Here is a 25,236-nt window from a genome sequence, read left to right on the forward strand (position 1 = left end):
GAGGTGATTTACATGTACCAATCATAATGTATCTCCATCGCCTCCTATGGGGCAGGAGTGTGGTGGTATTGAACAGCAACAATTCGCCGAAACTACAAAATAGATTTTTGTTCAGATTACTTTCCATTCCCATAGGCACCCCCCCCCCACCCCCCAATTTGTTCTGGCCATTCTGAGGTTGGCATGAGTTATTTAGAAGATTTATTAGGGTTGTGCCCCCTTCTGTTAGCGGTTAAATTATGGCAATCACTGGAGAAGGGTCTTACTAAAACTAGAATTTTAGATTGAATGACCATTAATAAGGTGGCCAGCATTCCATAGCTTATGTTAAGAATATCTTTCTGAATCTGGTGGTTCCAGAGTTTTGCACTAACCCGGAATTATTATGCTCTGTGTCGAAAGCTTGGATAAAGACTAATTGTTATGGCCAATGTCAGAACTCACGCAGAGTTAATGCTTTTTGGTTTACCACGCAAGAAGCATATCATTCTTTAAATATATGAGTTAGAGCTCAATTTAACATTTGTGGAGGGCTCATAATTTAGATTATACCCAACCAGATTGAGGTTGGGCTCTTTACATTTATTTTTCTTGCCTTTCCACAACAAGATAGCTGGTTTGATAATCTCGCCAAGGATCCTTGCGAGAATCGCTTAGATCAATTTACTGTTCATGTTATGCCTTTTTGCTCTTTATAAAACGGTGCATGACTGGTTCTTAGTTACAGTTGTACGGCCTACGAATTTTAAATCATATAGGCTGGGCTTCCAGTAACAATTTAAGGTTAGATTAGGTTAGAATTGTGTTGTGAAGTCCTTAATTTTATTAGAACTGCAGTCAGTATCAGGAAAAGATACACATGAAGATATTTTTAATGCTTTACAAGTATTCAAATGTACGAACAGCTTTTGTGGTGCTTTAACATTTTACAATGTTTTGTTTTTAATCTTAAAACTTATGTATTATGTATTATAAAAAACTTGTTGGAATTTATTATTAAGCTGTATATATGAATATATTTTTATTGATGTACTTTTATGGCATTTTTTGCTGAATCAAGTTTACAATTGAATTGTACATCAATATATGTCTGTCACAGGTTAGTACCATTGTCCAGCTGCTGAAAATTGAAATAAAGTATAAAAAAAACATTTCTTCAACCTGCAAATTATTTTTCAGGTAAGTAACTTTTTCCTTCTGCATCACAAATCTGTTCTGTATTCACATGCTATGCATAGATTATGTACCAGCATTAAACTTTTGCGGGAGGATAGGGTGAATAGTATGTGTGGTTGCAAAAAAAGTGTTTAAGAATCTACTGACCACCTGCGCCACCCACTTTACATGAATAACCACACAATGATTTGTGGAAGTGTGGACTGATGATAATGTAGGGCCATGTACATGTCATTGATAGAGATATTCACAAGAAAAGCTGGTCCTTTTTTATGTCCGGTGTTAACCAAGACTCTTTGATTTTACTTAAATCACATGTATAATCTACTTCAAGAGGTTTTCAGCCACCCCTCTTCACCCATGGGGCTGGTATAGGGTCATTCACCTTTTGTCTTGCAAGCACTACAGCATACAGTAGGTAAGTGTATTTAGCCAATGACTGAAGTGTGCGGAGTGACAGCATGCTTCTATTTCACAAGGAGCACGTCGTCCCAAGAGCAAGTAGTTCCCTTCAGTGATAGCAACTACTATGGCAATGTGTGCAGGTCTTGTAGCCCTAAGGCAGGTTGCATTACATTATATGTGAGGGGATATCTGCATGAATAAGTACGCCCCTGTGCTGTCAAATTCAATTATTAGATGGTATAAGTAAACATGGAAGCCATGTTAAGTATATGTACTGGGCACTGGTCCATACGAGTTCCCCAGCTACATGAAGTGTTTACTGAAACATATTGTTTGTTTGTTAGTTCTATGCATCAGCCATGGTGTACCACATTTTTAATCCAACTATCCTTGGTGATGTTTTCCCACTGAAATAGGAAGTGCGCTATTCTGCCTCCCAATGGTTTTGTGTGGGGATCTTCTGTTGTGGGCAAGTCACTGAGTTAGCTCCTCCCCCTCTCAAGGGTTGTCCCCTAGCTCTTTCTCTGCCCCGAAAGGGCTGCCTTGATCGCTGTTGCCCGGCTTGGTATCCAGACTGCTAGTTTGATTGCTGTCAGCTGCCCTTTGTTTGCTGTTGTTATTCACCTGTTGTGAAGACTCCCCTTCCTTTGGGTCTTCTGAGGTTAAAACCTCCTCTCTTCAGGGAGGAGCTACGCTAGCAAACAAGATGGCTGCTTAAGCTCCCGGCTCCGCCGACCTTCGTATTCAGCCGGATGATCCTGTCATATATCCTGATTTTACGCCCGACCCCCGTGGATGAATCATTGCAGAGTCTGATGGTGCAATCCCGAGAATTTTACCGGCTTGATTGACGGAGTTATATCGTGTTTTAATTCTCGGCCTAACCCAGCTTGTGAGCCGGGGCCTCGAGTACTGACCCAGCCGGGTTACAGTTGAACAACATCGGCCGTGGGACTCAGGCAGGGTCCGGTCTCTCGCAGTAGAGGTTATCCTTGCCCGATTCTGATGGCGGTCATTTGGTCTAGTGAACATTGAGGGAGTGGTGACAAGGCACGTCTGTGGCCGTGGGTCCCCTTCCCGGAGACCCGGTTCGCCACCGCCGGCCGGGGTTCGATGGGTTGGGGTCCTCGCTCGCCGTAGCGGAGTACGGATCGCTGCAGTGGTCATCGATAAGTCGCCCTCCGTTGCCGTCCGCTCCGCTCCTGCCTGTTCCCCCGGAGAGACCCGGCTCTCTGGGGACAACGACCATGTTTGAAATCGAGCGAGCGGGGATGGCTCGGACCGAGTGTGAGCCGTCTCTAAGGACCGTACTGGCCGCCATCAGGGCACTTCACTCACATGTGGAAGCCATTGTCCACAAAATGATCGCTGGTGCAGTCGAGACTGGGCGTCTGAGACCGGACTCCGATCCATTGCAAGATCTAAAAATAGCTGAGTTTCCCACGATGCACATCTTAACGGAGGATGAGGGCCCCGTGCAGAAAGGAGTATTGAAACCCTTGGTCAGTGTGCGAATACATAATTGCGCACTTGGGGCTTCAGAAAGATCGCTACGACTAACATTGCTGCCGACTGAGGTAGAACCACTCGGTTCTCCATTCCCGGAGACTTCTATTAGTGACTTTCGGATCGCAACAACATCCTTTCCCTCCCTGGCAGTTTTGTTACGTTCACATCAAGACTTAATGTCTGTGAGGGAGAGCTTATGTGCGGCTGGGGTTCTCATAGACTTTACATTTTTGACTTGTCCCAGACTGAACTTTTTTGAACTCCTTTCACACTTCGATTCTCCTGTGGATGCGGTGGTTCTATCGGTAGGAGTTCGCATGAAAGATCAGAAGGGCCAAGGATGAGATTGACTAACTGGGTCTGATATCATGGCTTTAATGGTCTCGGGATTTGCTACCACTATGCTTGCGGGAGGATGGGCGGTGTTTACAACTTCCCCTGTTTAGTTCTGTATCTCCTGATAGCTTTTGATTATACTACAGGGGTTGTTTGTTTCTGGCAGGGGGAGGGGAGACCGGGAGCCTGTATGAAGATTTCCTCCTCCACTTTTCTTCTTTTAGAACTTAGTTAGATGGGGCGACAGGCACACTGCTAGTTGGGGTTAGGCGAAAGCCATATGCAGGGGTGCAGGTTGGGGGGATGGGGTTCTTTGTATGGTCTTTGTTTTTGTTTTTATGTTTAATATTCTGCTACTATCCTATTATTAGGTGCCTTCCTGATGGGTGATTCTGTTCGTTGGGTGGACGGGCCCTGAGGGCGACATTGTTTATTTCGACTTTCACAAAGTGTTGCGTCTATTATTGCTTGTTAGCTGCGGTAATTGATTAGTTCACTACCCTATAATGTTACGCTCTCTTGCCACTCGAAATTGCCCTGTTCCCTACAATTCTGTCCCTAGGGGTGGTGAGGTCCGTGATTGGTGCTGGTTGAACTGAACTTATATCTCCTGTACATTATATGTTTCTATTAATAAAAAGAATTTTAAAAAAAATACCTCCTCTCTTAAAGGTGCCCTCTGTAAAGGACTCCCATAGCCCCGGCCATCTCATTGTCCTTTATTCGTTGAAGGGATTCATCTACCTCACTTACAAACAGGGCGTCTCCTGTGAAGCATTTGTTAATTATTGAGGTTTGGACCTCTTGCTTGAAGCATGAGATTCTGAGCCAGGCGTGCCTTCTTAAGGTTGTGTCTGTGTACATGTGTCTGCTGGCTGTGTCAGCTGAGTCTAGGGCTGATTTCATACAGGTGTTCGCTACGTTTTGTCCCTCCTATATGATAGATTTTGCTCTTTTCCTATCCTCTTCTGGGAGCTTGTTCATCAGTTCTTCGATGTCATCCCACTGTTGGTGGATATTCCTGTAGAGGAGCACACAGGAGTTTGCAATGCGCCATTGTGTTGCTGCCTCCTTCTCCATCTTTCTCTCCACCATATCCATGCTTTTGCTTACCCTCTCTTGAGGTGGGCCAGTGGAGAAATGAGAGTTGCTCCTCCTCCTTGCCATGGTGACAATGATGAAGCCTGGAACTGTGTTTCCCTGAATGTATTTAGGGTCCTTTGTCGAAGGTTTTTATTTTTTCTCTACCCTCGGGGTTACCCCTTTTGCTGAGGCAGGCCCCTTGAAAGCCTCCTTGCCCTAGTCCAGGATGCTTGGTAGCACTGAGAGGTATCGTGTTCCCTTGGTGGATGGTGTTAAAGTCTCCATGTCGAGTGATAGCTACAGACCTCTTCTTCTGGGCTTTCTGTGTCAAGGTTGTTTCATTCTTCCTAGATAGTCTCCGAGGCTTCCTCCTCTTCTGGAGCGTCAAACTCCTCTTAGACGTCCTCTTCCTGAGGTTCAGGGGTTGCCGGAGCTTTGAGGGTATCTCCCTCCTCTTCGTGTTTTCAGCGCCGGCAGGAATTCTGAATTCCTTCAGCGCTTTGTCAAACTCCTTTTTTCATTGAAGGAGAGCCGCCATTTCCGGTTCCAAGTGTCTCTTCTTTTTCTCCACCTAGGGGTGACCACCTGGGCTTTAACAGGTTCCTTGAAAATATCAGGATACAGTTTGAGCATCCTCTAAAGCAATGGGAGGTATTGCATTGCACAGATTGCATCAATGGCATCTTTAAGCATTTCCACCTAGTCAAAAGAGGCCACCCTGCTGAGGAACTTGTGGTAGGGGGTGGTGTCATCTGTTGTGGAGAGATGGGCAGGATAAAGGTTGGGGTCTATGTCTCCAGGAAGATCTACATCATGATCAACTCTGGGTTTATCCTGGAGAAGCAGGTTATAGGGATTTCCCCACCCCCACACCTCCCCCCCACCTCCGATTACTCTGGACCATGCCCCCCAAATGCTGAGTGTGGTGACCCCTGAGGAGAGAGGGGAACGGGATCAGCAAGTGGACGGGGAGGAAAAGGAGGCGGGGAAGGGGGAGGTGGAAAAGGCAATGGTGGAGGCCTGGTTACCCATCATGTCAGCTTTTTTACTGTGTGGCGGTAGGTCGAGGGATTCCTTGAAAGCAGAGTTGTGCTTGGAGCCATCCTTGTTCGGTGGCTGGGCAAGAAGATGTGAAGGGCATGGATGGATCAGGATGCAACATTGACTAGCATAATGTTTTTCCTACAGCCATGGAATAATGGATTTGACAGAGCCAGCGGAGGAGGAAGGTCTTGAGTCGATTGCTTCAGTGCTAGCTTGTGCATTGTCGCTGATGGACAAGGTTTTGATGCCGAAGGCTTTGACTCCGAAGGGGGTGCTTCAAAGAAGCTGTTGGCACGAAGAGAGCAGTTGGCGCACAGTGGCTCGGCTTTAGGATCATCTTCAGTGTCGAGTCAGCTGTGCCTGATGTCCGACATCTGTGCTCATTACGGACTATGGCTGCGAGGCAGTATGCGGGCTGGAAGTCTGTTGGCTGGCTTAGAGGCTGGGCACCTGACCCACTCGGTAGAGGATGCTCAAAGTGCGATTAGTGCTGGGGAGGTGGGTCAGTACTCGCAGCCTGCTAGGCAGGAGGCAAGTCCTCTAATCCCAGGTCAGAACCGAGCTGGATTCTGGTGAGGCAGCCTCTTTATTAGCAGCCGGGGGCTCTGGCTTGCCCGCGAGGTCCTAAGCAACAAAGATGTTTGTCCAATGTATTGTATTCACTCCTCTGCAACATTACAAAACCTCAAGCTAGACGGTAGCAAAAGGTTTTCTTTGTACGGAAGGAGCAGCAGGCTTCCTGGTCATGCTCTGTTGAGAGGCAGAGGTTGCAGACCTGGTGTAGGTCAGTCCAGGGGTATTAATGGCATGACACGAAGGACAATAGAGGTTTGCCTCTGTTCCATCAGAGGCGATAAAAGGTTTGATGTGGACAAATGACAGGAAAGGCCCTGAAGGGCAAGGCCCCTACCATGGCATCCAAATCATCCCTATCTCTGACCCAGATGAGAAGATGCATGCCAAGTCATTGAGGGAAGGAGTAAGACGCTGAACACAATACTGACTGAGGAAGAGGAACCGCCAAGCCCAAAGGAGTTCCCGCAATGGCGTCAATTCAGAGCTTAGTAACACACGTCGGCATCTGACAGTGGAAAGAAAACAATCAAACAATGGAGCCAATGCCAATGCGCATTACCAGCAATAGGTCGAGTCACTGTACCTTGTGACTTAAGATATCGTAGAGGAAAAACAACTTGCACACCTCCAGGCTCAATACCAGATGGCAGGTGTAAATACAGCATGTTTATCTACTACATCCATACATGCCACAAACATTATGTTATGTTTAGGTGTTCCTCTTGCCAAGACCTCCTAAAAAGTAACCCCACCATCAACTGGAGACACTCTAGATGAACAGCCAGAACTTGATGTGGGAATGTAAGATGAACTAGAATTCCGCCCATCTGAGGACCTGTCAGGTAAGGGAGAAGGAGACTGTGCTTCCCAGTTGGATGATCATTAGCAGCCTGAGACGATTGTGAAGGTGGTTGAGGCCCATGTGGAGGAAGGTAGAACGAAACCACAAGTCTATGCTCCCTGAGTGATGGGCCTTTCCTTATGGTTGGTGCCGCTCCAGACAGACATTGAAACCTTTGAACAGGGGTGTTTATGTGGTGTGATTAGATGTACCTCTGCTCCTTTCTGAACCTTTTCTCATTGGCTTTCTCTTGGTAGGAGTCCTTTAGAATCAAAGGCAAGCCTAACAGTATATTCAAATGTGTTCGTGGAGGCCTTGTCCTCCACCAGCATGTACTCCAATTTCCCGAACATCCTTCAAGGGTTCTTTTTGACATTTTGAAGCAAAATCCACATTTTGTTGCGTAGTGAAAGGATACCAAACAGACTTGATAAGTCAGAGGCTGTTCACTTTCTGGCACAAGGAGGTGGCGTTGAACAAAAAGGATACAATCCTGACTAGAAAAATAGATGGATTCACAAGGAGGCAGCACAAGATGGGTCAAAGCAGTGTTTAGCTCCCATGAAACTGGAGGACGCTTCACTGGTGGAAAGAACCAAAAGAGATTTTTATCATTCTCACTGAGAATGAAACTGATTAATAGTCTTCCATGCACTGGAATCTGGAAACTCCAGCCAAGTAAAGTCTATACGATAAGCACAAGTTACTTACCTTCGGTAACGATATCTGTAAGAAACAGTAGTTAGTGTTAGATTCCTTACCTTAGAATATCCCCAGGCGTCAGACTGGATCCGGAAAGTTTTGCGTAGCAGTACCCCTGCGCGTCGGTAGGCGTCGTCTGCGGCTCAGCGTCCGTCGTTGGCGAAGTACTTAGACGCCGCCCTCGCGCGCTGACGTCAGTTCTTGTACATAGCTTTCCGCGCCAGGAACACAGAGCCATGACAGAGACCGACACTGGTGCCATGAAACTAGGGCCCTAAAAGGGATTACCTTAACCCTGGATATCGGTTCCCAGAACGGGTAGGATGGGTGGGCCGGTAAGGAATCTAACACTAACTACTGTTTCTTACAGATATATAGTTACCGAAGGTAAGTAACTTGTGTTTCTGAAAGAAACAGGTTAGTGTTAGATTCCTTACCTTAGAATAGATACCCCAGCAATACCAACCCCGGTGGTGGGTCTGCGAACCAAGTTCACACCAGAAAGTCCTGGAGAACGGAACGGCCGAAAAAGCCATCTCTCCGGACTTGGCTGTCCAGGCAGTAGTGTTTAGCGAACGTGTGCAGCGAGGCCCACGTAGCTGCCTGACAGATGTCCTGCAAGGGGACTCACCAACCCAGGGCAGTAGTAGCCGCTGTGGCCCGAGTGGAATGGGCCCTCAGTCCAACAGGAGGCTCCTTCCTCGCTAAGGAGTAACAGACCTTGATGCACAACACAACCCACCGAGAGATGGTCCGTTTGTGCACCGCCCATCCCTTCTTCGCGCCCACATAACCAACAAAGAGCTGGTCATCCACCCAGAACTGGCGTGTGCGGTCAAGGTAGAATGAGAGCGCACATTTTGGGTCCAGACGGTGGAGCCTCTCTTCCTCTTTCGAGGGATGTGGAGGCAGAAAGAAGGTGGGCAAGTTGATGCGACTACCCGATGTGAAAGACTGTGACTACCTTGGCAGGAAAGAAGGACGCGTTCTTAAAACAACTTTGTCCGGATGGACAGAAAGGAAAGGAGGCTTAGAAGATAGAGCCTGGAGCTCACTCATTCTCCTGGCAGAGGTAATGGCAACCAGGAATGCAGTCTTAAGAGTCAGAAGACGAAGAGAGCAATTGTGAAGTGGCTCGAAAGGAGCACACATCAGATAGGTAAGAACAAGGTTCAAGTCCCACTGAGGCATCACGAAAGGAACAGGAGGCAACATGTGCGTGATGCCTTTCAGGAATCTATTTACAACAGGGGACTTGAAAAGAGAAGGCTGATCAGGAAGCCTCAAGAAGGCAGAAATGGCAGAAAGGTAGCCCTTAAGAGTGCCCAGAGCAGAGCCCTGCTGGGCCAGAGAAAGAAGAAGAGGAGAACCTCTGAAAGGGGGCAGAGAGAGGATTCACAGCCTTTGCTGTGCACCATGCCACAAATGTGTTCCACCTGCAGGTGTATACCGATTTTGTGGAGGGACGCCTGGCTGCCAGAATCACATCACAGACTTCAGGAGGCAAGTCAAATGGCATCAACTGCCGCCGCTCAATCTCCACGCATGGAGGTGGAGGCTGAACAGGTTCGGGTGTAGGACCGTCCCCTGCTGCTGCGACAGAAGGTCCTCCTGAAGAGGCAGATGAATCGGGGGATCAACTGGCAAGCTGAGTAGCTCGGGATACCAGTATCTTCGTGCCCAGTCCGGAGCCACAAGGATGACTTGGGCCCGGTCGCGCTTGATCTTCTTCAGCCCTCTGGGCAGAAGTGATATAGGCGGAAAGGCGTACAATAGACCGCAGCTCCACTCGTGATGAAAAGCGTCTCCGAGCGAGTGCCGCCTTGGAAATTCCAACGCACAGAACTGATGACATTGCGCGTTCTCTTCGGTGGCGAACAGATCTAACCAAGGCTCTCCCCACTGCTGAAAGAGACCTTGCGCCACGTCCGAGTTCAGATGCCATTCGTGATCTATCATGCACCAGCGGCTGAGTTCGTCCACCCTGGCGTTCAGGGAACCTGCCAGGTGTTGAACCACCAGGGTGACGCCCTGGTGTTCCAGCCATGTCCAGAGGCGCAGAGCCTCCTGACAAAGGGTCCACGACCCCACCCCACCTTGTTTGTTGCAGTACCACATGGTGGTGGTGTTGTCCGTGAACACCTGCACTACACTTCCCCGGACAGAGGGAAGGAATGCCTTCAGTGCAAGCTGGATCGCCCGCAACTCCAGAAGGTTGATGTGGAGCCCGGACTCCGCCGGAGACCAGAGGCCATTGATCTCCCTCTCTCCCATGTGGCACCCCCATCCCATGTGGGACGCATCCGTCCCCACTACGTGCTCCGGTTGGGGTAGGGAGAGAGATCTGCTGCTGACCCAATCGTGGTTCGTGAGCCACCACTGCAACTGTCTTGCAGTGCCCTCCGAGATCCGGACGTGGTCGGACAAATTGCCCTGATGCTGTGCCCACTGAAACTTCAGGTCCCACTGCAGAGCCCGCATCCGCCACCTGGCGTGATGCACTAGAAGGATGCAGGAGGCCATCAGCCCCAGGAGCCTCAGCGTCAATCTGACCGAGACTCGGGATAAAGGCTGAAAGATAGGAATCAGAGCCTGAATATCCCGAACCCGCTGTTCGGGGGGATAAACCCGAAACTGAGCTGACTCCAGAACCGCTGCGATAAAAAAGGAGCTTCTGAGAGGGGCACAGGTGTGACTTTGGCACGTTGATGGTAAACCCCAGCGAGTGCAGGAGGTCGGCCGTAGTCTGGGGGTGGGAGACGACTGTCTGGGGCGAGCCCGCCTTCAACAACCAATCGTCGAGATAGGGGAAGACTGAAACCCCTAATCTGCGCAGATGAGCTGCGATCACTGCCATCACTTTCGTGAACACCCGTGGGGCACTTGTGAGAAAGTGGCTCTATATATACTGCACAATAATGAAGTACAGTGTGTATAGAGTTCACAAACCCCAAAGGTATAACAGAGGTTAAAGCCAGGACTGACCTTACTCTCAAAAGTGGAAGCTTGGTCGAGCAGTAAGGCAGTACCAGAGAGCAGTGCAAAGCATTTGTTGTACACACTCAGTTAGCAAAGGATTTCACACACTCAAAGACTGAGCTCCAGGCCAATGGTTTTTATATCCAAATATATGGTTGTTTTATTTTTAGAACCAACAGGCATAAAAATATAGTTAGCTAGATATGAGAACTCTCATGTAATTACTTTGCAAGGAAGCAATAACGTTGGTGCATAATAGGTACAGGAGTTGCTGAAGGCAACTCAAGTCTAGGCACACTTTAGCATTGAGCTCAATGGATTGTTACCTTAAAAGTACAGTTGATTACAGTACAGATTACTTTAGTAGTTCCGGTACTAGATCCTAGATTCAGTCCAGAATAACAAAAACGTTTTAGTTACTGTGGTGAATTTTCATGAATATAAAGCGGTTTTAAAAGTCCACACTTAGAAACTTTTCAATGACATTCAATGGGAGAAAATTCAGGTTGCAGGTAAAGTATGATCGCGCTACTTTTGTGATCCAGTACTGGGCTTCTAGGGCCAGCACTGGGGTCTGAACTTAAAACAGGTAGGTAATTGCATTTCAGTATTTCTTACGATTTTTTAAGAATAGATCAAGTTTTCAAAAGTAGACACTTTTCACAGAAAAGCAGACAATGTGTTCCTATGGAGAAAATACAGATTACTAGTAAACCCGTTAAGGATTACTTTTGCGGTTTAGTACTGGGCTGCAGGGTACAGTACTGGCTTCTCGCCTACTTGCAGGTGAGCATTTTGGAATTCGGACTTAGGCTGATTTTATTTGAATATTTTCAGTTTTCAAAACTTCACACTGAAAATTTTCAAGTCAAAATGAGTCAATGTTATCCAATAGCAGGTAAGTGAGTTACCGGTTTCCAGGTGAGTACTTGGCTGGTGAAGTTAAGGTTCCGGGTATAGACTCAGGGGTCCACCAGGGTCAGGTAAGTACTGAATATGCTACTTACCAGTATGCATCTGTTCTTGGCATGTAGGGCTGCTAACATTCATATCTATTGCATAGATCGCCGCCTAGTGTTGGGTCCGGATGATTGCACATTGTTGGACTGGAAGAGTCTTCTAAGTATCACGAGATAGGTGGTTCCTCCCCTGGACTACAGTGCGCATGGGCATCGACTCCATCCCCAGATTGTTTTTAGCCATTGCGGCAAAGATGGAGTATGACAGTGTTAAAGATGTCCATGCTAATGATTGAATGCAAGAAGCAATCTGCAGCTGCTACAGGCGCCGGGGAGGAGGGTGGGCGATATGAATGTTAGCAGCCCTACATGCCAAGAACAGATGCATACTGGTAAGTAGCATATTCAGTTCGAGGCATGTGGGCTGCTAAATTCATATCTATTGCATAGAATACATAGCAGTCCCTCCATTAACGGCGGCCGCCCGTGCCAGCTGCAGAAGTCTGAAATAGAGTTTTGAGAACAGCTTGTCCTACAGCTGCCTGCTGTTTGGAATGCACGTCTACGCAGTAATGTTTGGTAAACGTGTGTGGTGTGGACCACGTGGCTGCTCTGCAAATGTCTTCTAAAGGAATGTTTCCCAGGAATGCCATGGATGCTCCTAACTTGCGTGTGGAGTGTGCTCTGGGTGGGATCGGTAAAGTGCGTTTAGCTTTCTGATAGCAAATCTGAAAACATTTAACGATCCACCTGGCTATTCCCGCTTTGGAAATGGGGTTGCCCTTGTGCTGAGCTGAAAAGGCAACGAATAGTTGTTGTGTCTTCCTAAATGGTTGCGTTCTGTCAATATAGTACATCAACGCCCTCTTAACGTCCAAGGTATGGAGCATTCTTTCCGCTACCGTTTCCGGATTTGGAAAGAATGCGGGCAGTTCAATTGTCTGATTGACGTGAAATTGTGACACCACCTTCGGAAGGAACTTGGGGTTAGTGCGGAGCACCACCCTGTTAGAATGAACTTGAATAAATGGCTCTTGGATTGTGAGCGCCTGTAGCTCACTAACACGTCTGAGAGACGTGATAGCAATGAGGAAAGCCACTTTCCATGTCAGGAATTGAATCTCACATGAATGTAGAGGCTCAAAGGGTGGACCCATCAACCTAGTGAGGACCACGCTGAGATTCCATACTGGAGCGGGTGGGGTCCTGGGAGGAATGACCCGCTTCAGCCCTTCTAGAAAAGCTTTAATGGCAGGCACCCTGAAAACAGAGAGGTGCTGCCTGTTTTGAAGATAAGCTGCTATGGCTGACAAGTGTATTCGAATGGAAGCGTACGCTAGATTGCATTTGTAAAGATGTAACAAGTAGCAAATGATGTTTGGAATGGATGCATCCAGCGGATTTATGTTATGCTCTGTACAGTAGATGACAAAACGCTTCCATTTCGCTGCATAGCAAGCTCGGGTAGTGGGCTTTCTTGCCTCTCTGATGATGTCCATGCATTCAGGAGGCAAATTAAGGTAGCCAAACTCTAGGACTTCAGGAGCCAGATCGCCAGATTGAGCTGTTGCGGGTCTGGATGCTGAATGTCGCCATGGTTCTGCGTCAAGAGCCTGGGTGTGAGGTGCAGCCTTTGATGCGGTACCACGGAAAGTTCTAGAAACGTGGTGTACCATGGTTGGCGTGCCCACGTTGGAGCAACCAGGATGAGCGTCATCGAGTGTTGCTTTAGCTTTCTTGCCACCAGCGGAATGAGAGGTGCTGGGGGAAAAGCGTACGCAAATCTGCCTGACCAGTTCATCCATATCGCATTGCCTTGCGATTGTGGGTGAGGGAACCTGGCGGCAAAGCTTTGGCATTTTGCGTTTTCCTCTGTGGCAAACAGGTCTATCTCCAGATGACCCCACTGCTGGAAGTACGGGCGGAGTACTGATGGATGTATCTCCCACTCGTGCATTTGATGGCTGTACCTGCTGAGCAGATCCGCCATCTGGTTGTCCTTGCCCGGAAAGTGTTCCGCCATGAGGAAGATGTTCCTCTGAATGGCCCACTTCCACATGCTCTGAGCCAGATGAGACAGCTGTGGAGAGTGCGTACCCCCCTGCTTCTGGATGTAGTACATGGCTGTCATGTCCGTCCGGATCAACACGACCTTGTTGCACAAATGTACTTTGAAGGACTTTAACGCCAGAAAGATCGCCATCAACTCCAGACAGTTGATGTGCATCTTCTTTTGCTGTGTCGTCCATAGTCCCTGCACCGTGTAGTGGAGCACATGAGCCCCCCAACCTTGGAGAGATGCGTCCGTCGTGAGGATGATCTGTGGTACAGGCTCTTGGAACGGTCGGCCTTTGCAAAGGTTGTGTGGATTCCACCAATGCAGAGAGTTGTATGCCCGACCGGTCACCAACACTAGGTCTTTCAACTGTCCATGAGCCTGCGTCCACTGATGCGCTAGACATTCCTGGAGCGGACGCATATACAGTCTCGCGTGCGGGACTATGAAGATGCAGGAGGCCATCATGCCTATCAACTGCATAAACACTCTCGCTGGGAGTGAGTGATGGGGTCTGAACCTCTGGATTAGCGACTGGATGTTGTGGATCCTCGCTGGGTTTGGCTGTGCTTTGGCAGCCAGAGTATTTATGGTCGCGCCCAGATACTGCCGCACGTGGGCTGGCTGGAGGTGCGACTTTGGATAGTTTAAGGAGAACCCCAGACTGTGAAGGAGGTGAATAGTGTGGGACATGTCCGCGGCGCACTGTTGTTCCGATTTGGCCTGAACGAGCCAGTCGTCTAGGTAAGGGTAGACATGTATGTTCTGTCTCCTGAGGTGCGCCGCCACGGTCGCCAGACACTTTGTGAACACTCTGGGGGCAGTGGTCACTCCGAAGGGTAGGACCTTGAACTGGTAATGCCTGTTCTGTATGGTAAACCTGAGGTACTTCCTGTGGGCTGGGTGGAGTGGTATGTGAAAATAAGCATCCTTGAGGTCCAAGGTTGCGAGGAAGTCTCCCTGGTTTAGTAGTGGAAGAACCTGTTGTAGCGTCAACATGTGAAAATGTTCTGAGAGTATGTATAGATTGAGGGGGCGTAGGTCCAGAATGGGTCTGAGTGAGCCGTCCTTCTTTGGTATTAAGAAGTACAGGGAATAAACCCCTGTGCCTTCTTCTTCCACTGGCACGAGCTCTATTGCTCCTTTTTGCAGCATTACGAGAACCTCCTGCTGCAACAAGTGCAAGTGCTCTGCTGACATAGGACGTTGTCTTGGGGGTATGTTGGGGGGAGTGGACGTCAACTCCAAACAATACCCGAACTGGATAAGCTCCCTTACCCACCTGTCTGTGGTGATGTTTCTCCAGACTGGCAGGAACCGCTGGAGTATCCCCCCCGACAGGTGTTGGATGGTCGGGGGGCAGTGACAGGGAGTCACTGTTTGTTGGCAGCAGAGGAACGGGAAGTATTGTTGCCTCTGCCTCTGCCCTTGGCGCTGTTTCCTCTGTAACCACCTCTATTCTGTTTGGGGTAAGAGGCCTGGGCGCCTCCTCTATGGAAACTTGTCTGCTGTGCCAAGTGCCCTCTGGCAACACCTCTTGCACTTGAGCGACGAAAAGTGTTGCCCCTGTATTGCTGAGACTGAAGTGCACCCATGGACTTAGCCGTCTCAGTGTCTTTTTTAATCTTCTCAAGGGTGGTGTCAACTTCCGGGCCAAACAGTCTGTCTGGATTGACGGGTTGGTTGAGGATAGTTGTTTGGATCTCGGGCTTGAACCCTGAGATGCGGAGCCATGCCTGACGTCTCAACATAACACCAGTGTACACCGCCCGTGCAGCTGTATCTGCAACATCAAGCGCACATTTAATCGCAGCATTAGAAATGAGCTTGCCCTCTTGGATCAACATTTCAGCTCCTTCTTTGAACTGGTCTGGAAGGTGTTGCAAAAGTGTTCCAAGGTGTCATAATGCGCCCTATCATATCTAGCCAACAGGGCTTGTGTATTGGATATGCGCCATATGTTTGCTGCCTGCGCTGCCACCCTTTTGCCCCCTGCCTCTAGCACTTTAGGCTCTTTGTCCGGGGGAGGAGCTTCACCCGTCGTCTGTGAATTCGCCCTCTTGCGGGCATTGGAGACGACCAAAGAGTCTAGAGGCAACTGGCCTCGAATATAAGCAGGGTCCCCAGGTGCCGGTCTGTATTTCTTCTCTATACGTGGGTTGACCACCCGTGCCCTGGTGGGTTCCTTGAAAATGTCAGTGGCATGTTTGAGAACCCCTTTAAGCATTGGCAGTGTTTTAACAGTCTTTTCCGATGCAGAGAATGTATCAAACAAAAAGTCAACTTCCACAGGGTCGGCATGCATCTCCACCTTGTGATTGGCAGCCGCCCGTTCAATTAAGGCATTAAATGCCGCTGAGTCTTCAGTAGGAGAAGTTTTTATTCCATAAAGCTGTGGGTCACCAACCACATGTTGGTCACCCTGGTCACCAGTGTCTATCCATGAGTCCTGCTGCTCATCAGGGTCATTATTGGCAGGGAAGTTATACTCTTCATTATGTTCATTACCATCCCCATCTGAGTAAGTGGGTGAAGGTGTTGTACTCCTCCTAGGCTGTTGAGGAATGGGTTCCACAAGCTCTGGAGTATCTGGTGCAGGCCTTTTCTTTTTCAGAGGGATTACATAGGAGTCCACCGGCTGGGATGTAATTTTCCTCTTGTAGAGCATTAATTTGCCTGTGTCGGCGTCGATAAAATGCTCCGATTCTTCGTCCCGCGAAAGTGGTCGAGCAGAGCTACCAGCAGTCTGCCGCAGCCCCTCCGAGTCACCGTGCACCGTACGCGGTGCGAAAGCCTTCGGCGGCAGAGTATAGAGGATTGGCGTTGAAGTTTTCTTCGGCGGAACAGCCGTCGTCGGTACCGAGGGCGTTTTCGGCTCCGACGTCTTGTCCCGTATCCTCTTCAGGGAGTCCGCGACCTGCTTAGTAAAAGAAGCGGACGGCTTTGTCGATCCGACCGAGGGCCTCGATCCTCCACCAGGTGATGATCCGAGCGTCGACGACTTCTGTTTGGGCGCGGACGCACCCTCGACAGCAAGGGCCCGGTCCCCTGTGTCGCTCTTCGGCGTCGACGCCGCTGGCTTCGGATCGGCAGATTTGTCCCTTTGCGTCGTGGTTGCAGACTTCGGCTCGGCGGCCTTTGCCGACGCCACTTCGACTGGCCGTTTGCCTGTAGGCGCGGTAGTATTGGGTGAAGGTTTCTCGACAGTCTTCTTCTACGCCGACTCCACGACCTTACCTGACACATGCTCGACGACCTTCTTCGAGCCGGGCTCTTTGGCCCCTTTGTGTGCCTTTTCGTGTTTGACTGCCTTTTTCGGCTGCGAAGCCTCCGAAGACGACGGTTTCGAAGTTGACTCTGCCGTCTTCGGTTGCGATGGTGTGTCGGCCATTTTAGAAGAAGTCGAAGCCGATGGTTTCGGTTTCGTTTTCTGTAATGGAGGCTCCTCCGAAATGTCTGTAGCCGGGCCAGAAGGCGGGGCCGAGGACTTAGGTTGAGGGTCGTGGGTAAGGCCGAGTGGCGATCCCGTGACCTGAGCCTTAGTTATTGTACGGACGGGGCATAGCTCTTCCTCCGAGCTATCTTCCGCGGCCCCATAAACTTCCTCGTCGTCCCCTACCTCCTCGACGTATTCGTCCAGGTCCAGGCCCTCAACGGCTTCTCCGTAGTCGGCCTCGACCTCCGCCGACGGAGGCGAAATCTGAAGCTGAAGCTCTTGCTCGTCTGCTTCGGGGTCGTTGAAGATGTCCACAGGTGCCGGTGCCGATCGCTGGGCCTCGAGGCGCGCCACGCGCCGAATCTTAAGCGTCTTCTTCGACCTGAACTTCGAACAGGCCATACAGTTGGCCTCGTTGTGGTCCGGCGACAGGCACTTGTTGCATACAGGATGGACGTCGATGTGTGGGTACTTCGAACCGCACACGGGTCACTTTTTGAACGGACTTCGGTCCATTGTAGTTTCGTCGGGGTCTTGCTGCGTCGACAGGGCCTCGATGACCGAAGAGTCAGCCGACTCTCCAGATATCCGACTCGAAGAGTTGGAACTAACACGAGACCGAACGCGAACAATACCGACGAGGTACCGAAGGCCTTTTGGCCTTAAAGAAATTGTTTTATCGATTCCGAACAGGAGACGTCGAAATCACATCCGAACCCAATGGCGGAAAAAAACAATCTGGGGATGGAGTCGATGCCCATGCGCACTGTAGTCCAGGGGAGGAGCCACCTATCTCGTGATACTTCGAAGACTCTTCCAGGACAACAATGTGCAATCATCCGGACCCAACACTAGGCGGCGATCTATGCAATAGATATGAATTTAGCAGCCCACATGCCTCGAACAGTCGGTTCCGCCCCAGCAGCGCAGGGCCGGCCGGGTGCAGAGGTAGGTAGGCCCAATGATATCCAATGGGGGAAACGGGGCCTTCGGTTGGTGGCTGCTGGCTAGCAGGCCACGCGGCTGTGGGAGCTGGGCTCCTGGTCACTTGCTCAGGGCAAGGGGGGGGAAGTAGTGTAGGACAAAGGTGGCACAGCCAGCGGCACTCGGGTGGCTGGGTGCAGGGTGCTCTTGAGCCGTCGGGCACTCAATGTTATTCAGTGAGAAAGGTCAATAAGGAACAAAGGCTGCAGGCTCGGTGACGGAGACTCTCCAGGGGCGACCAGCACTTCGAGAGGTAAGTTGAAATCTTGGAGCACAGGTAGGTACCCCAAAGGGAGGCACAGGGGGCTGTAGGGCGCCGGGTGCAGGGGTGTCTTTGGGTGTCGGAAAAGCTTACCCTTGGCTGGTCGTGGTTGGGGTGGCCCCTGGTTCTAAGTCTGCAGGCGTCCGCTGGTTCGTCGAGGAGGGTCTTTGGGCACTGGACTTCGGGTCCCAGTCGCCGGGGGGACGTCCTCATGGTCTTGGTTTGGTTGGGCCCGGCCCGGGCTCGGCGGGTGCAGAGTGGGCTGGTCCGGAGCTATCTGGTTGGCACCAGGTGGGTTGTTGCAGCAGAACCTCTGCTGATGGGAGTCCCAGTCTTTAAGAGGGTCAAGGCAGGCAGGTCCTCTGGGTGTCCCAAGGTTGCTGTCCGCAGGAGTCGCCGGGATTAGGCAGGAGCAGGTTCCAGGATCGACAGGCCGGTAGGGCGGGGCCCAATTCAGTTGTTGTCGTCCTGTTAGCAGCTGCATGGCGGTGTTCTTCTTTTTGATCTTCTTTCTTCTTTTCGTATCGGGATCTGAGGAAGGAAGGTTCACGGAGCCCCTAAATACTGAATTTAGGGGCGTTACAGGTAGGGCAAGGACAGGGACCAATGGGTCCCTGTCCCGGGGTGAGTACACCCCCTGGCCTGCTCCTCTCTTGTGGGAGGGGGGCAGGAGCCTAGCTGGGATTGGGCAGGGATCCCCATCTACAAGATGGCCAGAGCCTGGGGTCGTGCTTCACCTCGTCTCCCCCACCTGAGGGGTGGGGTTGGCACAGGCTGGCCCCCCCCTTCCTGACTTAGTTTTTCCCGCCAGTCTTCCTGCCAGAGTGGGGGTTAGAACTGGTGGGGGCCAGTTGCTGGGTACAGCAAATGGTCTGGAGAAGCTCACAGAGGCGGCATGCCTTTGAAGCTTCCCCCTGCCCATCCTGGGGGAGGAGACCTAGCACCTCGCCCAGGATGTGCATTGTTGCAGGCCCAGGAGAGCGGGGCTTTCCACCCAGGGGTCCAGCAACATGTCTGCTGTGTGGCAGCCTCTGCAGCCACTCAGCCCAGACGTGGATTGTAGGTTAGGTTTTCAGAGGGTATCTCTAAGATGCCCTATGGTGCATTGTACATTAAACCCCACACTGGCATCAGTGTGGATTTAATGTGCTGAGAAGTTTGGTACCAAACTTGTCAGTCTTCAGTGTAGCCATTATGGTGCTGTGGAGTTCGTAATGACAACCTCCCAGCACCATATACTCTTGCACCATATACTCTTAATGGCATCACTGCACTTACAGTGCCCCGGAATGGCCCGGGGTACTGTAGGGGCACAGGGCTCCTGCACACCTCTGGCATAGGACACCCAGCTAGAGGGGTGACTGAAGTATGCTAGGGCAGTGGGTTCTGTGGGCATGGCACACATGGATGTGTTCCATGTTGATTCTTGGTTTAGTCCCGTACTTAGGTACTCAGCCTGCAAAGGCAGTGTGTGGGTGCCAGAGTACAGGGCCCCTGAGGGTGGCACAATAAGTGCTGCAGCCCTCAGGGGTCTTCTCTGGTCACCATGCAATGGTGGCCAGAGATGCCAATTGGATTTTTAGTTTCAGCACAGTTTTAGGGAAGGAACACAGGCCCTGGTTACCTGGTTGGCAGGAACCCAGGGCACACTCAGTCAAAGCACATCAGCAGTTCAGAAAAAAGTGGGGGCATACCAAGGCAAGAAAGATGGCACTTTCTCACAGCGCTGGTAAGGCCGAAGGAGAGCACGGTAAACTGAAAGTGCTCGAGACCTACCGTAAACCACAGGTAACGCTGGTGGGCCGGCAGGACGGGGATGTGGAAATATGCGTCCTGCAAGTCCAACGCTACCATCCAGTCTTCTGGGTCCAGGGCAGCTAGGACCTGAGCCAAAGTCAGCATCTTGAACTACTCCTTCCGGAGGAAGCCGTTGACGCTCCATAGGTCCAAGATAGGGCGTAGGACTCCTTTGCCCTTCTTGGGTACCAGAAAGTAGTAAGAATAGCAACCACGTCCTACTTCTGGCCCAAGAACGCGCTCGACGGCCCTCTTGGCCAAGAGAGTCGTAACTTCCTCCTGGAGAAGTCGCAAATTATCCCCCAACATGCGGTGGCATGGCTGGAGGGGTCGCCTCGAAGGGGAGGGAGTAGCCCCTTCGGACGATTTGCAGCACCCACCTGTCCGATGTGATGGAGCGCCAGTGAAGGAGGTGATGGCGAACCCTGCCCCCCACTGGCGTCGAATGGGCCGGAAAATTCGGACTAGCAGGATTTTGAGGCAGATGCTGCGGGGGAGGGTGTGGACTGACCTTGCCAGTGTCCCCCGGCACCGCCACGGCAGTTACCACGTCCGCGTTGAGGTTGATTCTGCGGCCTGTGGCTAGCTGGACGTGAGGGGGCGCCCCTTCCTTGGCCACGAAAGGGACGAAAGGCGGAAGTTTGCTGGCGTTAGCCGAGGCCCAAGGACTTGGCCGTAGCCCTGGAGTCCTTGAAACACTCCAGCGCACTGTCCGCCTTGTCGCTAAAGAGGCGACGGCCATCAAAGGGCATGTCCATAAGGGAAGCTTGGACATCGCCCGAAAAGTTGGCGGACCTCAGCCAGGCATGGCGGCGAACCGCCACCGTCGGTGCAATCGCCCTGCCTAGCGAGTCCGTGGTATCAAGTCCACACCGAAGGGAATAGCGTGCTGCATCCCTTCCCTCTGCAAGGGCTTGGGTAAGCTTTGCCTGGACCTCCGCCGGGCACTGCGGCAGCACTTCCGCAACCGTATCTCACAGAGAGTGGGAGTAACGGCCCATATAGCAGGCGGTGTTGACAGACCGCAACCCCAAACTCAGTGAGGAGAACAGTTTCTTGCTGAACTGGTCGTACCTTTTGGATTCCTTGATCGGGAAAGGCGGACAGGAAAACGGCCCGGGAGGTAGAGGCCTGGATCACCAGGCTCTCCGGGGTGGGGTGAACGGACAGGAAACTGGGGTCGCCCGGAGCCGGCGTCAGGCCATGTTCCGATCTACAGGGAGGCCTGTAGAGGGCTTGGACCAGGTGCCCAACAGAACGTCAGTGAGGGATTTGTTGAACGGCAGGAGAGGCTCCGAGGAGCTTGCCTGCGGTTTGAGCACCTCAGTGAGGAGGTTAGTCCTCACGGCCGCGACTGGGAGTTCAAGAGCCAAGGCCTTGGCTGCCCTAGTCAACACCACGCTGTAAGCAGCCCCCTCCTCCATAGCCACGGTAGGAGGGGAGACAAATCCAGTGTCGGGTGAAGTGTCCAAACCACTGGCCTCCCCCAGTTCGTCTGCCCAGTCCTGGCTTAACTGGCACTGCAGTACCAGAGGGTCCTCAGACCCCTCCCAATCCCCCTCGTCATCCATTTCCTGAAAGCCAGGAATAAATGATGGAGCCGGATCATCGGTGAAGGGTTTACCAATCGGCGTCGAAGACGGCGCCGGTCCGACTCCGGATCCTGGGTGGGGATCGGGGACGACGCTGTCCGGGGACGGCGTCAACACCCTTGGTGACGGCGCCGACGGAGGGGTCGTAAGGTCGACCGGCGACGTCACGGAACAAGGCCTGGATTCTGAGGGGCCCTGCAGCGTCAGGACCGGAGTCGTCAACGGCACCAGGGCCAAAGTACACGACGACGACTGAGCCGCCGGCCCGCTTGGGCTCCCATACGGACCCGAAGGCGCCTCGGCGGGACCAGACGGAGGAAAGCGCGACCTCATGGCCTTGAGGAAGGCGCTAATCTCCTCCGGCGTCACGTTTAGCCCAGGGACCGGCGGGTGTGGAGCTGGACGCGGCGCTTGCGGCTCCGTCTCCCGAACCCCCGGCTGCATTGCGCGAGCGTAGTCAGAAGAGTGGTGTCGCTTCTTCGACTTCTTGTACCTCGACTTACCTGAGGACTTGGAGCCCGACGAGTGGTGTCGACTCGCCGAGCTGTGACGACTATGGCCCCACGACCGGTCCCTCGACCTCCTCCTGGTCTGGGACCTCGAGCGGCGCGGGGACGACTGCCGGAGCTTGAGGCGCTTACGGGACCGCTCCCGCCTAACCTTCAACATCCAGGCCCGGAAGTCGGGGCACGACTTGTCATCGTGGTGGGCCCCGAGGCAGTAAAGGCACCGACGGTGGGGTTCGGTAACCGACATCAAGCGGTTACAGTCGTCGCAGGGATAAACCCGGGCATCCCTATCGGCACCAGAGTCTAGGATCGACTCGAGAAGATCCAAAAGAGATCGAAAAAGTTAGTAAAAAATTGACTAGGAGTACTGCTCTTCCCGGATCTGCGTTTGCTGGCGCGGAAAAAAGAAAAACTGACGTCAGCGTGCGAGGGCGGGGTCTAAGTACTTCGTCTACGTCATCCCGGTGACTTCGACGCCGGACGAGGAGCCGCAGACGACGCCTACGGACGCGCAGGGGTACTGCTATGCAAAACTTTCTGGATCCAGTCTGAAGCTTGGGGATATTCTAAGGTAAGGAATCTAACACTAATCTGTTTCTTTCAGATACACAAGAAACTCTTGGCTATCTCTAGCAATTATGGTAGCACTACATGGGGCCAACGGACACAGAGATGAATCCAGTACCAAAGCACAGGGGGGAATGCCTTGTGATGTGATGCAAAGTAGGCCCTACAAGTAACACCACACCATGAGAGAGTAATGCACCGGACCATTCATATTAACTAAACACTAGCAATTAACAACCATCACTGCAACAGAGACTGAAACTGCTTGCATCATTTGTTTACCACACACACAGTGCAAGCAACGTGTACATCTTCATATGGAGAATTGCATATACTTACCATCTAGTACACATTAAAATTGAAATCCAACAGCATGTTTCTACATTAAAAATTATGTGCAGAGAGCTAACATTGCAATAATGAAACATTAACAAAGAAATTATCAGTATGACAGACACCGGATATGACCAAGCCACAGTTCATTTTCAAAACAGACAAAAAACATGAATCTTTACACAACCAGCACTGCTTAAACAGTGCTTACTAACATAGAACTAGTATCAAACAGCCAATTTACAGGTTTCACTATAACATCACATCGTAAATAAATGTGAAATTATAAACCCTTAAAATATAATATGAATTACCACCACTGAAAGCATGATTACACACCATGCACAACACCCAACTGTTATGTAAGTGCAACATCTTTGATAATGATGGGTAGGTAACTCAAACTGGCAGGCTAACGCCATAAACCAAGGTATTGTTTGCTTGCTCTCAAAGCATTCATCGTCCCAATGCAAAGTAAAATGTGTATATGAACTGCTTCTTCACCCTAAATATCTGGAACATCTGATGATATCCATCTCACTCCTTTTCTGGAACTGCAATTCCATAACAGTGGTCTACTCGCTTCAATACAGAGCAGCTCTCCTCAATAGTCCCTCACTTACCACAACGTAGAAATTTATTTTGATCATGCTACAGAATTAAAGAACAACAAACAAGCAATATCCTTTAATAATGATATCAACTAGGCATGGCTGATTGTTCAATTTATAGCTACTCAAGTATAGGGAGCTGGCTCCTGGCACTATAGCGTCAAAATTCTTTGCAAAGGAATGTGACTTAATACATGGAATGGATGTTTTTAAAATTATATGTTGATGCAAATAGCGATTGATACATTAAATCATATGACTGAACATAAATCTGATTGGGCAGCTGTGACAACGCCTATGAGAAAAGGCAAAGAGGGACGTAGGATTTTACACGCTTACAGTAGCCTTGAAAAAGCAAAAAAACATTTGCAAAACACACAAGATATTTGGATATCAAATATAATTCAATAAATATCTCGACTGATCTCTGAAATAATGGGCATAGCCAGATACCAACCATTAATTTGTTGGGCTGCAAGAATTGAGAAAAAATTGACAGTCGAGGCCCTATGAGGCTGAAACACACCCAAAAGGGATGTGATCCAGCAGTTCATTAGACTGTCCCTTTAGGTGCAAGGCAGGAATGAATTCCACATGATTAGCTGTCTAGGAGCACCGAAAAACTAATAATATATGGAAAACATGCATGGTGTATTAAGAAGTTCTGGAGAATCGACTCATTTTTAAATAACGTTTTATTCATAGGGGACATAGCTTCTCCAAGTAAAATACAAAAGACTGTAAGAGCCTTAAAAGTGTGGTCTGGCACAGTGCTACATTTCATCAAAATCTTACCCTTTTTGAAGGCATATCAAGTCATGCAAGCTTTGTTACAAGAACGTCTGCAATAATCTACAATCGGGCAATGATTTCTGGACTATGTTTTTGCTATGGATCAATTGATACTGTTAAAAACTATATAGGGTTAGTTTTTAAATTCATAAACTTGATTTTATAAACCACTTCAAAAACGTTATCCATATTCCTCTTCATGTTTTACTTAGCTGTCCGATTTCTTTTGATAAGGTCTCATCAACTTTTCTCCTACGTTTGTCCTACTAAAAATCAAAACAAAATTCAGTCACAATGCATTACTCACTTTTTCAGTTTCTCCCCCACCCCTGGTGACATCATAGGCCTTCCCAGTTTTTCTCTCAAAGGAGATTCAGATCTGCTACGACTTCTTGAGATGCTTGGACTCTGGCTGCTCCGACTGCTACTTCGATACCTATCTGATGGTTTGTCACTGCGCCTGTGCCATTCTGTCGACCGTGAATGACTCCTAGGGAGAAAGTGATTACATTACCATAGGCTTAACCCTACGGAAAACGCATTTTGTACTCAAGAAGGCGGCAATCGTAATGCAGAATGATACAAATTAATATAATTATGGCATTCAAATGGACATTCACCTTTTTGCAAAATGTAGCTGCTCTATTAAATTTCCATTTAAAGTAGTCATGATCTAGCTGAAGCACC

The 25,236-nt window shown here is 50.2% G+C and overlaps 1 protein-coding gene across 20 annotated transcripts in view; it reads right to left on the reverse strand.

Moving 5' to 3' along the window:
- CLASRP (CLK4 associating serine/arginine rich protein) overlaps nt 1–25,236 on the reverse strand; it is a 739,455-nt gene that overhangs the window by 285,652 nt on the left and 428,567 nt on the right. For all 20 annotated transcript variants that reach the window (XM_078660953.1, XM_078660959.1, XM_078660947.1 and 17 more), the window contains one exon: nt 24,857–25,039. In XM_078660953.1, coding sequence (XP_078517079.1) covers nt 24,857–25,039 — 183 coding nt within the window. The remainder of the gene's footprint in view (nt 1–24,856; nt 25,040–25,236) is intronic.

This window comes from Lissotriton helveticus, chromosome 9 (genome assembly GCF_964261635.1).
Source record: "Lissotriton helveticus chromosome 9, aLisHel1.1, whole genome shotgun sequence".
Classification (NCBI taxonomy): Eukaryota; Metazoa; Chordata; class Amphibia; order Caudata; family Salamandridae; genus Lissotriton; species Lissotriton helveticus.